Source organism: Micropterus dolomieu, linkage group LG07 (assembly GCF_021292245.1).
Source record: "Micropterus dolomieu isolate WLL.071019.BEF.003 ecotype Adirondacks linkage group LG07, ASM2129224v1, whole genome shotgun sequence".
Lineage (NCBI taxonomy): Eukaryota > Metazoa > Chordata > Actinopteri > Centrarchiformes > Centrarchidae > Micropterus > Micropterus dolomieu.
Window position 1 is genome coordinate 31,533,115 of NC_060156.1, and position 12,206 is coordinate 31,545,320.

At 40.9% G+C, this 12,206-nt stretch overlaps 1 protein-coding gene across 1 annotated transcript in view; it reads right to left on the bottom strand.

The window, feature by feature from the left end:
• The window catches only part of slc37a1 (solute carrier family 37 member 1), a 46,412-nt gene extending 37,812 nt beyond the window's left edge, over positions 1–8,600 (bottom strand). Inside the window, exons 1-2 of the mRNA XM_046053294.1 lie at positions 8,447–8,600; positions 2,160–2,327 (exon numbers count right to left, since the gene is read on the bottom strand). Coding sequence (XP_045909250.1) covers positions 2,160–2,215 — 56 coding nt within the window. The 5' untranslated portion in view covers positions 2,216–2,327; positions 8,447–8,600. The remainder of the gene's footprint in view (positions 1–2,159; positions 2,328–8,446) is intronic.
• Positions 8,601–12,206: the final 3,606 nt, after the last annotated feature.

The window sequence follows — 12,206 nt, forward strand, 5'->3', positions numbered from 1 at the left end:
GATTCCTGTTGTCTCCGGTGCACGCAAGAGGTATCATGCCATCAGGCACAGAAATCAGGCACTGCTTGAGCCTTTAAAACAGACACCACCGACATCAGTCTACTTCTTTGTTGGGTCATGGACCTGCCAGTCTGCAGTCAACAAAGCCTTTATCAAAGACTTTATCACTGCTCATGCTAATACATTATCTCTTGGTCTCAATGACACCTAGATCAAATCAGAAAATTCTGCTACCCCACCTGCGCGGTCCACCAATTACTCTTTCACGCATACCCCCAACTGTGCGGAGGGGGGGGGGGGGCTAGGAACTGGGCTCTTAATTTCCTACGAATGGAAATTCACACAACTGCTACCTCCGATTCACTATGCTTCCTTCGAATATCTTGCTGTTCTTAGCCCCTGTTCCACAAAGCTGGCAAGGTGCTTGACCTCGTTCTTGTCTGACACTGAGCCACCGAATGCCTAACAGTCACACCTCTACACATATCTGACCACTATGTCATTCAGTTCAAGGTATGCCTAAAGGAACAGCACCATATGTCTCACATCGTCACAACCTTCTCAACCACTCCCACTCTCTTTGTCTCAGTGGTAGCTTCCGCTCTACCTCCCCTCAACACATTTTCCTCACTCGACGTCAATGATGCCGCACAATCGCTGTGCTCTACACTGAGCTCATGCCTGGATATAGGGCTGGGCAATAAAACAATAATGATAATTAACGCAATATAATTTTCCTTGTTATCAATATAATAAATGTTCAATATATCGTCAATAAATATTTGATTTAATTCATTTGAATCACGAACAAATTAGCACTTAATTTTTCTATTAAAATATTTATTTTGTTGAGGAAAAGGGACTGAAAAAAAGATTTATTAATCATCTTAATTAATGTTATCATAATAGTTTTGAATGTTCCCCCTCAGATTTGTGAAGTAATCCACTGTTTGGCAACAAGTGTTTGGCCCATTCTGACCATTAAGAAAAGTTGAACCACATAATTAACCCTCTGGTTGCTTCAATTTTCAGTCAGGAGCAAAAATCAGCCATTAAACTTGAAAGAAATAGCAATTTGACATTTATCATGATAATTATCAATATCGAATGGTATGAAATGTTTCATCATGATAAGATTTTTGGCCATATCGCGGAGTCCGGTATTGATCCACACAGCCACGTCTCAGCTAGATGCAATCAGTCCTAATGCACAATACCTGTATGCAGTTAGACTCATACTGCTTTAACGAAAACCTATCACTGAAGCACAGAACAGAAGATGAATAAAAGTCTCTTCTTTTCCCCACCAGAAGCTGAACTTGAACACAGTGAGCGCACGTTGGAGAGACATTTTGCCGGTAGCGGTGTGCAGAGTCCACGCCGGTGGAGGCGCACGTGCGACCCGCATCGTTTCACTCTTACGGCACTTCATTCAGCGAACAATAAGGAGAGAGCCACTCTCCCTGGTCCTCTGCGAACGCTCTGAAGCCGTCAGTAAAGTACGGACAATCTCAGTGCTTATAGGCTACAGCGTCGTGCAACTTGTTTTCAACTCAGGCAAATCGCTGGCAGCGCCCAACGTCTTTCTGTGTCTTTGCTTTAACTTTGTATGTAATTGGCCACCCCCAACCCTCGCTTCATGTTTGGTTTGAATGCACAGTAAGAGCACTTTCAAAATTGACGGATGTTTTGTCAGTTAAAAGCCCTCTATTGAATGTAATATACATTTCCTGTTCTCAATAGGCCACTATGCACCAGCCACAGTTCTAAATATCATGTGGATGCATTGCCTGATGTTACTGCTCAACCTACATGGACAAAAAGTATGTACGCTGATTGCTTCATGAAATTTCCATGTTGCGCAGAAACATCTAAATAAGAGCTCTTAATAAACTGCGAAACCTAGTAGAAATTGTTTTGGAGGGGGGAAAATTCTACAAGTTACTGCCTGACTTACACATTTACTGATTGTCAACAACTAAAACCTTATGCAAGCAGTTCATATCAGTTTCACACTGCTGGCAAATTTGCAGTCAGAAATGAAAACTGATACAAAACATCTAAGTGCGTGAATGATTAAACAGTAAGCTGAAATTCAGAGGAAATACCAATATGTAAACAGATGCCACCCACTTACACACACACGCACACACACTCACCACTGGTCCCTGTCAAAGGACACCAGCAAGCGGATCCCAGGAGGAACAGTGGCCATGTTTGGATTTAGGTTTGACAATCAGGGTGACAGGCAGCTGATGAGACCTCACGCTGAAGAGGCTGATGAGGTACATGCCGACATGGTGGTTCTGCCTAGAAATATCAGGAGCCTGAAAAGATGACAAGAGAGGGAGAGGGGTGAGAAAGGGGTAGTGGAGGAGGAAAGAAAAAAAAGAAATGATGAGAGGAGAATGGATGAAGGAGACTTGTAAATGGAGAAGTCCATCAGTGAGGGCATAAAAAGAGTGATAAAAAGCGCCAGTTTTCAAAGCTGGTGTAATTTATGGTTTATTTGTCCTTTTGTTTCTACAGCTGAGCTTATTCCACATTCAGTCCGTGTCCGTCAGCGGTTTAAAGGCAGGCTTACATGTCAAAGTTTGACACAGTTGTTTTCAGAAGTCTTTTACTTTACTGAGGAGGTCTTGCAGTAGCTACACTACAGTCACCCATTTTGAATCAACACACAGGACAAATCTAAAATAACAGAGAGGAAAGCTCAACTATGAGAGGCAGAGCTATCGTGCAGATCCAGTGCTGATAACCAGGAAAACGTGTAGTCATTCTGGTCAAAACTGTAGTGCTGAAATGATTAGATAATAAATCTATTAGTCAGTGGACAGAAAATTAGTCAGCAATTTAGTCTGATATACGTGCATCATCCTAGGGTGCTTCTCACGTCTCTTATTTGTCATCTCCTCGGTCCTCGATTGAACCGGAAGTTGTTCCGCTCCGCCATCTTGAAAGCCGTCCCAAAGCTCTTATTTGCTCTCCGAGGAGCGAGGAGTGATCTCTGAGGAGCTATGAGCGAGGATACCCCAGTGCATCCTTGTCTTTGCCCAGTCTTTGGCTATATTTGATTTGTTTTATGATTCACCGTCTAGAGTTCATTGGAGGTCTGAACAACAAAAGCCCCACACACAACTTTCTTCATTTAGGCTATTAGAAAGATTTTATTGTTCTTTTCTTTTCTGTTTCTTTTCTCTCATCAACTTTTATTATGGAGACAATTTAAGTCAGCAGAGTCAGAGAGTCTGTCAGCAAGAAACACGTTTTACATCATTTTTTTTTTTTTTTTAAAGCGTCCGATTGCTATGCCAAAGGAAAATCCTCAGTGGCAAAATGATCAGAATTGGAAAAAAACAACCTTTCAAATCCTCTGAATGTGTTTTACTAGTCATTTATCAAACAACTATTGAGCAAGCAGAACATAAACTTAAATACGACGTCTTTGACTTCCAGTCACCTTTCCTCTCATTCACAGCGGCTGTATCTTACACATGCAGCTGGCGCTGGATTAATAAACCAGGTGCTGCGTTGGTTTGACCGCACGTGAACGCTCCGTTATGAAGCTCGCGCTAATGACTTCCTGTTATAAGATAAAAGCCGTTTGTGCTTGAAGTGTGATGAGACAGCCTACAGACGGGAGGTTGATCAGCTGGCTCTCTGGTGCGGTCAGAACAACCTGCGTCAGCTCAGGAAGCTCAACCTGCCTAAGGAGCTGCTGATCCACTTCTACACAGCCATCATCCAGTCTGTTCTCTGCACCTCCATCACTGTCTGGTTTGGATCTGCCACCAAAAAGGACAGCAGCAGACTACAACGGACAGTCAGGACTGCAGAAAAGATCATCGGTGCCAACCTGCCCTCCATTCAGGACTTATATATTTCCAGAGACAGGAAACATCACTGCAGATCCATCTCACCCCGGACACAACCTGTTCCAGCTCCTCCACCTCTGGTAAGGCGCTACAGAGCACTGTACGGAAAAACCAACAGACTCAGGAACAGTTTCTTCCCACAAGCCATCACTCTGATGAACAGCTGTTTCTGACTCACAGTGTCAGGAACAATTCCTGTGCAATATCCCAGTAACTCTAACTAATCAGCACCTGTTTACTGGTTTCCACTTATTATTTATTTATTCACAATTCTCTATTTCAGTGCTGTTCATACTATGTCATATTGTAAATACTGTATACCAATACACCTACCTCAGGTCATAGGTCTTATTTATTTTTTCCAGCATCCTTTGCACTATGCTCCATCACACTGTGTACATGTGTATATGTATACACGTATGTGTACATGTATATCATATCCACCTTCAACATGTACATAATGAGAATAATAGTTTACTCTTGCATCCTTTGCACTCTGATCACTGCACTATCTGTCAATATTTCTATATTGTTTTGTTCATAGTGTGAAAATCACCTATATACTATGTATAAATCAACTATTTTTTGTCTGAGTAAGCACAGCGTGAGCAATGTACAATACTGAGTCAAATTCCTCATATGTGTACACATACCTGGCAATAACGCGGATTCGGATTCTCAGACGCTCACCTGTTCCGTTCTCGCCTGCCTGCTAATCTCCGCAGGGAGATCGGGAACCTTTCAAGCAGCCGTGTGTATAGTGGCTCGTCAATCACTTTTCGTTAACCAACCAATCACAGCCTGGAGGAGGCACTACAGCAAACTTTAGAAATGTTTAACTCGTCGTTCTGCATGCAGTTTGTATTTCTGACAAGTCAGACAGAAACTGCTGTTTTGTCCAACTGGAATTAATATTATAGGCTACTAATGGTAAACTACAGTAGCCTCTAGTATTATCTGAAATTATAATGAATTTTACATACAACCTATCACTGCACATTAGCACTAATCAAACCTTAACCACAGTGGTATAGGCCAATATCAGAAAATGGTTTTATTTGTGAACCAGCTAAATCTCTACTAATAAACTATCTGTAGGCAGATCATCCGAATAAAGTTTACATGTAAATATATTATTATACTAACATTATACTTTCTATTTAATGTTATATATGTTATATGTATTATATTTTCTTTATCACATGGTCAGAAATAACAAGAAAATGCATAGATTTCAGTCATTAGGTAAGTCATTGCCTTCTCTGAACGCTTACCCATCATGCTTACTGTCGTGCAAAGTCACCCCCCAAAGGCCCATTCTGAGCCAGGAAAAACCCCGATTAGTATCAGAACACGACTGACAGCTGATCCAGCTGTGATCAGCTGCCGCCGTCATCAGAAACGGACGTCGCTTCATGTGACGCTTCAGAGGAAAGGACATCTCATGTCTCTAAAAACATATTTCCTCATTCTTTCTCTCCTGGCTTGGTTTCCTTGCGTCTCTCCATGAAACCCCGGTGGGCGGGACTAAGACACAAGGAAAAGACGCAAGTGAGAGAAATGTGGATGCGATTAAGAGACTTGAGATGCGCCCTAATTATATGTTTGAGCACATGCTGGTTCATGAAACATAGATGAGCCCTTATCCTTTGTTTTGATAAATCTAAATATGCTAGCTAGAGTACTCTACTGAAAACAGGATGCTGTGACAAACACCTTGTCAAGGTTTCTGACCATTCTCTGCCTTGTGTCTATATGCATCCTTAACTCAAGATGATGACATATGATTATTATATATTAATGTATATTGTCTGCTACGTAGCAGAAGGGAGTTAAAATTCAAATTGACTTTTAACCTGCTGTATTGTGACAAATAAATTTACCTTGTACCTTGTATGTAATTAGCATCACCCTGCTTAAAAACTGAAAAACTACTACTAAAGGTCACTTGAAGGTATTCTCTGTATAAATTTTTTTTAATTCTGTTTTGAAGGCATTCGTGGATTTTTCTGATCTTACAAATGCACAGGATGACATGTTATTTTCAGTGTTGGGCAGTAGTACTAGTTCAATAGCAGCAAGGTGTGTGGTTTTTACTAGTAACGCGTTACTGTAATAATATTAATTTTCCCAGTAACTAAGTAGTGTAACTAATTACTTTTCTAAAACAGTTATATTATTACTAGTTACTAATGCAAGTAACGCTGCGTTACCCGTTACTGAACGCACCATCCTTGACGTGAATCCACGACTGTGCGGAAGGTCAGCGGGACCGGACTTTGTTGTTCATGTCCGCTGTTAGCCAAACACTAAAGGAAGAACGGAGAACGAGGCAGAGAGGCGTTCTTTCCACAGCTGTAAGGAGCTACTGCCATTATTGTGTCATTGTCGTCTAGTGTAAACTCTGTGCGACCAGCAAAAAGCTTTCAACCGCGAACATTTCTACATCTGAGTTATTGAAGCATCTGCAGAAGCAGCACATCAACATGAAACTGACAGAAAGAAACTCCTGCAGTCACTGATGCTTGGACTCGTCGGTAGAGAGTGGCATTAACGTAACGCTTTGTAACTACTGCTCTTATAATAGGCTACATGTGCAGAAAAACAGCCGTTTAAAAGTCGGGATTTACTTGCTTTATTTTTTTATTTCAGCCTCTGGTGTTAACAAGCATTAGGCCTAGGCTATATGCTTTGTGAAAACCATACTCCTTGCTGCTATTGAACATGATGTTAGTTAAAAAGTTGGGAAAGACTGCTTTGTTTGGGGGTGAAAGGGAAAGAAGTGTTTCCCAGAACTAGCCTATAATTTGGATAATTATCAATGCTGATCACCACTTACTGATTTTCCAAACTTTTACTAGGCGTATTTAAATTAACTTTTGATTAAGGAGCTGTATTGAGGAGCATATATTCGTGCAACACCTCCTGGCTCGACTCGCTCCCTCTTTCTCTCCCTCTCTCTCCCTCTCTCTCGTGAACACCGCTGCATAAACCTTTCCAACGTTAAAATTACCCACCCCCACCCCTGCTGTCATTCTGTGAATTCTGGAAAGTAATATAGTAACGTAACTAGTAACGTTACTAGTTACTTTTATCACCCAGTAATAAGTAAAGTAATAGTATTACTTTTTTAAGGAGTAATAAGTAACTAGTATTATATTACAATTTCTGAGTAACTTTCCCAACACTGGTTATTTTCTTAAATGCTTTTCCATTATTAAACTAATCAAAGTAACTGCGTCAGCACTATCTGCTTCCCCCCCAAAACTACACTACTAAATGGGTTTCATTTGTGTTTGTTGTTTTTTTTTTTGGCCACAAAAATGCAGCAAGTTGTTTACTGTCATTACACACATTCCACCAGGAAGCAGCCCCAAACCACTGAAGAGCCTAAACTTACTGAGCAGCTAAACTGGAGCACCTGTTGAGGGTAACATGCCTTGCTCCATAGTACAGCAGTAGGCCTAGCTGTTGGGGGAAAAGAGCATGTTTTTCATATACTTTCACTACCCAGATTTTACAAAGTGGTTGGATCCAAACTAATGTCTTTCACTTAAGTCACAAAGCGTCATCTCTAACTTCCATGCTATTGCGTGTCCCCCTTACCTGCCCACAGTGAAAGACATGTGACCTCACACAAGCTGAGCATCTGTTGCTCTGCACATCCATTTGCCTTTGAGCAGCAGCACATCTCTGGAATACCACATACTTTACAGAGGGAAACATGATGGGCCAAGACTGCATTAGCTGGCCTTCATCAAAACACCTCTGTCTGCTGCAGTAGAAACCAAGTGACAGCCAGGAAATCTATGCATTTCAGTCCTGAGACCTAGATCAGTAGACTTTTATAATCACTGCTCCTATATACAGTTGCAAACCTCATGTGACAGAAATAGCTTCCTGGTTTTGCCACTGAAGTTTGTCTGATCGTAACCTGAGACCGATTCTGTGAAGGTGCAGCTGTAACCTCACCAAACCAGTGGCTCCTGCTGCATCATGGTCAGTTTCTAACGTGAGTTACCAGCAAAAATGTCCACACCAAACCAAAGCTAATAAAAACAGAGCAACAGACCAGACAGTAATAATGCGCTTTAAATCCTTCTTTTTCTCCAAAATGACCACAGTGTTTGCTGAGGCTGAGAAGATCATCTGAAACTTGAGACGTGTAGTAACTTAACGTTACCTGATGCTGTTGTGTGAACTGCTTGGACTTTTAAACAACATTTTCTCTTTTATTCCCTCAAATAACGTTAGCTATATCAAACGTACTGTTTGATCAGTCGAGCAGTAACGTTAACCATTACTGAAAAGAACCCCCCAGTGTTCGGTAATGTACCGGCAAAGTCAAAGAGATTAGGTTATCCACACAGAAACCTTAAGCGTTAACTACATTTCCCTTTAAGCTGGAAACACTCCGGTGGTTAAATCGCAGGCTAGGGGCGAGCTTCCTTTTCATTTAACAACAGTTAGCTAGACCACAGCGCGGCTGGATCAGACGTAACGTTACAACAGACGACCAACGGTCGTTACCCGATTCGCCAAAAACACTCCATTCCTGCGGATGAGCTTACCTCGTACGGAAAAGTCGACGGCTTTGTGTCCGTTTCTGCTTTTAGCTGAACGACACATCCACTTCCTTGATTTGTGAAAGCTAGCGACTGTCACCTCAAAGCCACTCACACACAGCTGGGCCGGAGCGGCGCGCGCTCCTCTCCGCTGCTCTGACGTCACCCCCGGCTCCCGCTGCAGTTCAGACAGCTGACTGATCTTTGACCTGGGCCGCTCAACGTGGTGCACTGTCGGATATCTCCACTATTACTGCACAGCGAGCAGAGAGTCAGCAGAATTTTGTGCAACCCTTCAGTCATTCAGAATATTCATAATGATTTCGGCTTCCTTCCTTTAGCCTATAGCACCACTCAGACTCACATCAGAATCAGAAACAGGTTTTTTTGTCAAACAGATTTACACATACATGGAAATTGTTGGTACTTCGGTGCTTAACAATAAACATATAAGGTAGAATATGTAAGAAAGATAAAGCAAGTACTGCAGGTTAAGAACCATACATATACAATATAAAACTGACGGCTGGTGTGGTGCCCCAGTGGATACTGTGACCTCAAAGCAAGAAGTTCTTGGGTTCAAACCTTTGTTGTCCCAGGCCTGTTGTGTGGCCTTTGCCTGTTGTGTGGAGTTTGTGTGGGTTCTCGCTGGGTGGTAAAGATGTGCAGGTAGGTTAACTGGAGACTCTAAATTGCCCTTAGAGTGATTGTAAATGTGTATGGTGGTTTGTGTCTATGTGTCAGCCCTGTGATGAACTGGCAACCGTCCAGGGTGTACCCCACCTCTTGTCCAGTGTTAGTTGGGATTGGCTTCAGTCCCGCTGCAATGGATGGATAAAACTGATATAAGTAAGTAAAGTAAAATATTTAAAAATATCTGAAATTCACAACCATCTCCACTGTCTTAAGAGCTCCAGGTACTTTGTACCTTGTATGTAATGTAATTAGCAGCACCCTGCCTAAAAACTGAAAAACTACTACTAAGGTCACATGAAGGTATTCTCTGTATACAATCACATTTTTTAAAATTATGTTTTAATATCAGTGAATTTTTCTCATCTTACAAATGCACATAATGACATGTTATTTTCTTAAAATGCTTTTCCATTATTAAACTAATCAAGCTGTTGGGGGAAGAGAGCATGTTTTTCATATACTTTCACTCTGTAAAGCATGTGGTATTCCAGATCCAAACTAATGTCTTTCACCTAAGTCTGAACTACACGCCAGTGGGCAAACATTTCTATACAAGATGTCTGTCTGATAGTGCTGTAGCTAAATTTAAGGATGCGATTCCATCAGCTCTAAATTCATTATCAAGTCACAAAGTAACGGAGGACTCCTATGCTAATTTCAGTCCCTCCCAAATCGATCATCTTGTTGATAGTTTTGCAGGCTCGCTGCAATTGACACTCGACTCTGTGGCCCCTCTAAAAAAGAACATTATAAAACAAAGACGGTTAGCTCCATGGTATAATACTGAAACTCGCAAATTAAAGCAAATATCTCGTTTAATTTGGCAATAGAATAATAGAGGAAAATAGGAACAACCCCAGGTTTCTTTTCAGCACTGTAGCCAGGCTGACAGAGAGTCACAGCTCTATTGAGCCAAGTATTCCCATAGCTCTCAGTAGTTACGACTTCATGAGCTTCTTTAATGATAAAATTCTAACTATTAGAGACAAAATTCACCAAGACCTGTCCTCAACTGGCACCAACTTATCTCTAAACTCAGGAACCTTAGAAACAGCTGTAGAACCAGATATATGTTTAGACTGTTTTGCTTCCCTCGATCTTTACCAACTAACTTCAATAATTTCTTCATCTAAACCATCAACCTGCCTCTTAGACCCCATCCCGACTAGGCTGCTTAAAGAAGTTTTACCCTTAGTCAGCACTTCTCTACTAGATATTATCAATCTATCGTCATCAACAGGCTATGTACCACAGTACTTTAAAGTAGCTGGAAATAAACCTCTTCTGAAAAAGCCCAAACTTGATCCAGATGTTTTAGCCAACTATAGACCAAGAGATGTCCAACTGCAGACCTCCACTCTCAGTTTTTTACATCCCCACAGGATGTAACATGATGCGTTCTCGGTTGTTTCACTCCTCCACACATCGCGACAGCGGTTGGTGACTGGTTAGCATTATACAAAACATTGAGTAAAGTCTGAATGCATTGCTCTTGGTATATGTTCGCCGTCAACAGCTACCACTGTCAATATTGTACATCTAAATTACACAAATTACAGAATGTTACACGTGTGTAAGTTAGGTTATTTTTCGTTCTACCTAGGTAATGTTATGCTGTATGAAGCTTCTGTGTGTTCGTTTTTGTAAAGCATTTTGCAAGGGTATAGGTTTGCATTTGTCTTAACATGTTGACAACACTCAGGTTAGTTATTTGTCCAAAAGAAGTTTAGACCATTTAGACTGTTTCGGTTTAGCTTTTCACAATTTACGTTAAACAGTGTGCAAAGACTTTGTTGGCTGTATGAATTGATCTTGGTTAAATTGAAGTTTATGTACTACGACAGTGTTTCCCAACCCTTTCCTGAAGAAAGTAACCCCCAGTCCTGCATGATTTAATCTCTCCCTGCTTAAACACAGCTGATTGAAGCAGCTTCAGGATTCATAACGAGTTGATAGTTTGAATCAGCTGTTTTGGAGCAGTGAGATATTTAACACACACGGTTATTTAAACAGTTATCCAAATAAAGATACTACTCCTTACCCCAGCCAGAGTTGGCATATCCTAATTTGCGTGATTTACAGTGGATAGAAAAAGTCTACACACCCCTGTTAAAATAAATAAAGGTTCTTATGATGTAAAATAATGAGACAAAGATAAATCATGTCAGAACTTTTTCCACCCTTAATGTGACCTATAATGTGAACAATTCAATTGAAAAACAAATTGAAATCTTTGAGGGGGAAAAATTTAAAATTAAAACCTTCAAATAACCTGGTGGCAAAAGTGTGCACACCCTTAGATTAATACTTTGTTGAAGCACCTTTTTATTTTATTACAGCAGTCAGTCTTTTTGGGTAGGAGTCTATTAGCGTGGCACATCTTGACGTGGCAATATTTGCCCACTCTTTTTTATTTTATTTTTATTTTTTAACCTGTCCTGCCCAGCAGCCTGGTATAGAGTATAATGACCTGGATACCATATTGTGCCAGACAGATATTACTTTAACAAGAGAGTATTAAAATACTCCTTTGTCTGTTTTATTATTTATTTAATTATGTATTGATTTGTCACCGGGCCGGACAGGGGGGCAGACACGGGGATGGGGGGGCACAAACAGACAGCACAGAGAAAGGACAAGACCTGTAAGAGAAGGGGGATGGAAGGTGGGGAAGCAACGAAAACCTGCAATAGAACAGAGAGGGGGCTTGGGGAGGAGAAAAACAACAACAAACACAAACAAAAACAAACAATAAAAATAATAATAATAGTAAAAGACAACCAGCCGAACAGCAGCAATAAACAGCTGACATATTAAGACAACTAAGAGAACAATGAAAACAAGAAACAGTCACACACACTAAATAAGCAACACAACACAGCCACGAGAGCTGGAATAATAATTAATTTAAATAAGTAACTGAAAGAAAGGCATCAGGAATAATTCTACCAGGGACAACCTAAATTTGTTTGTGTCTGTGTGTGTCTGTGTGCGTGTGGGTGAATGTGTCTGTATGTGTGTGTGTACATGTGTGTGCGCATAAGCCTGTTAAAGAATGTAGTTGTTAGTG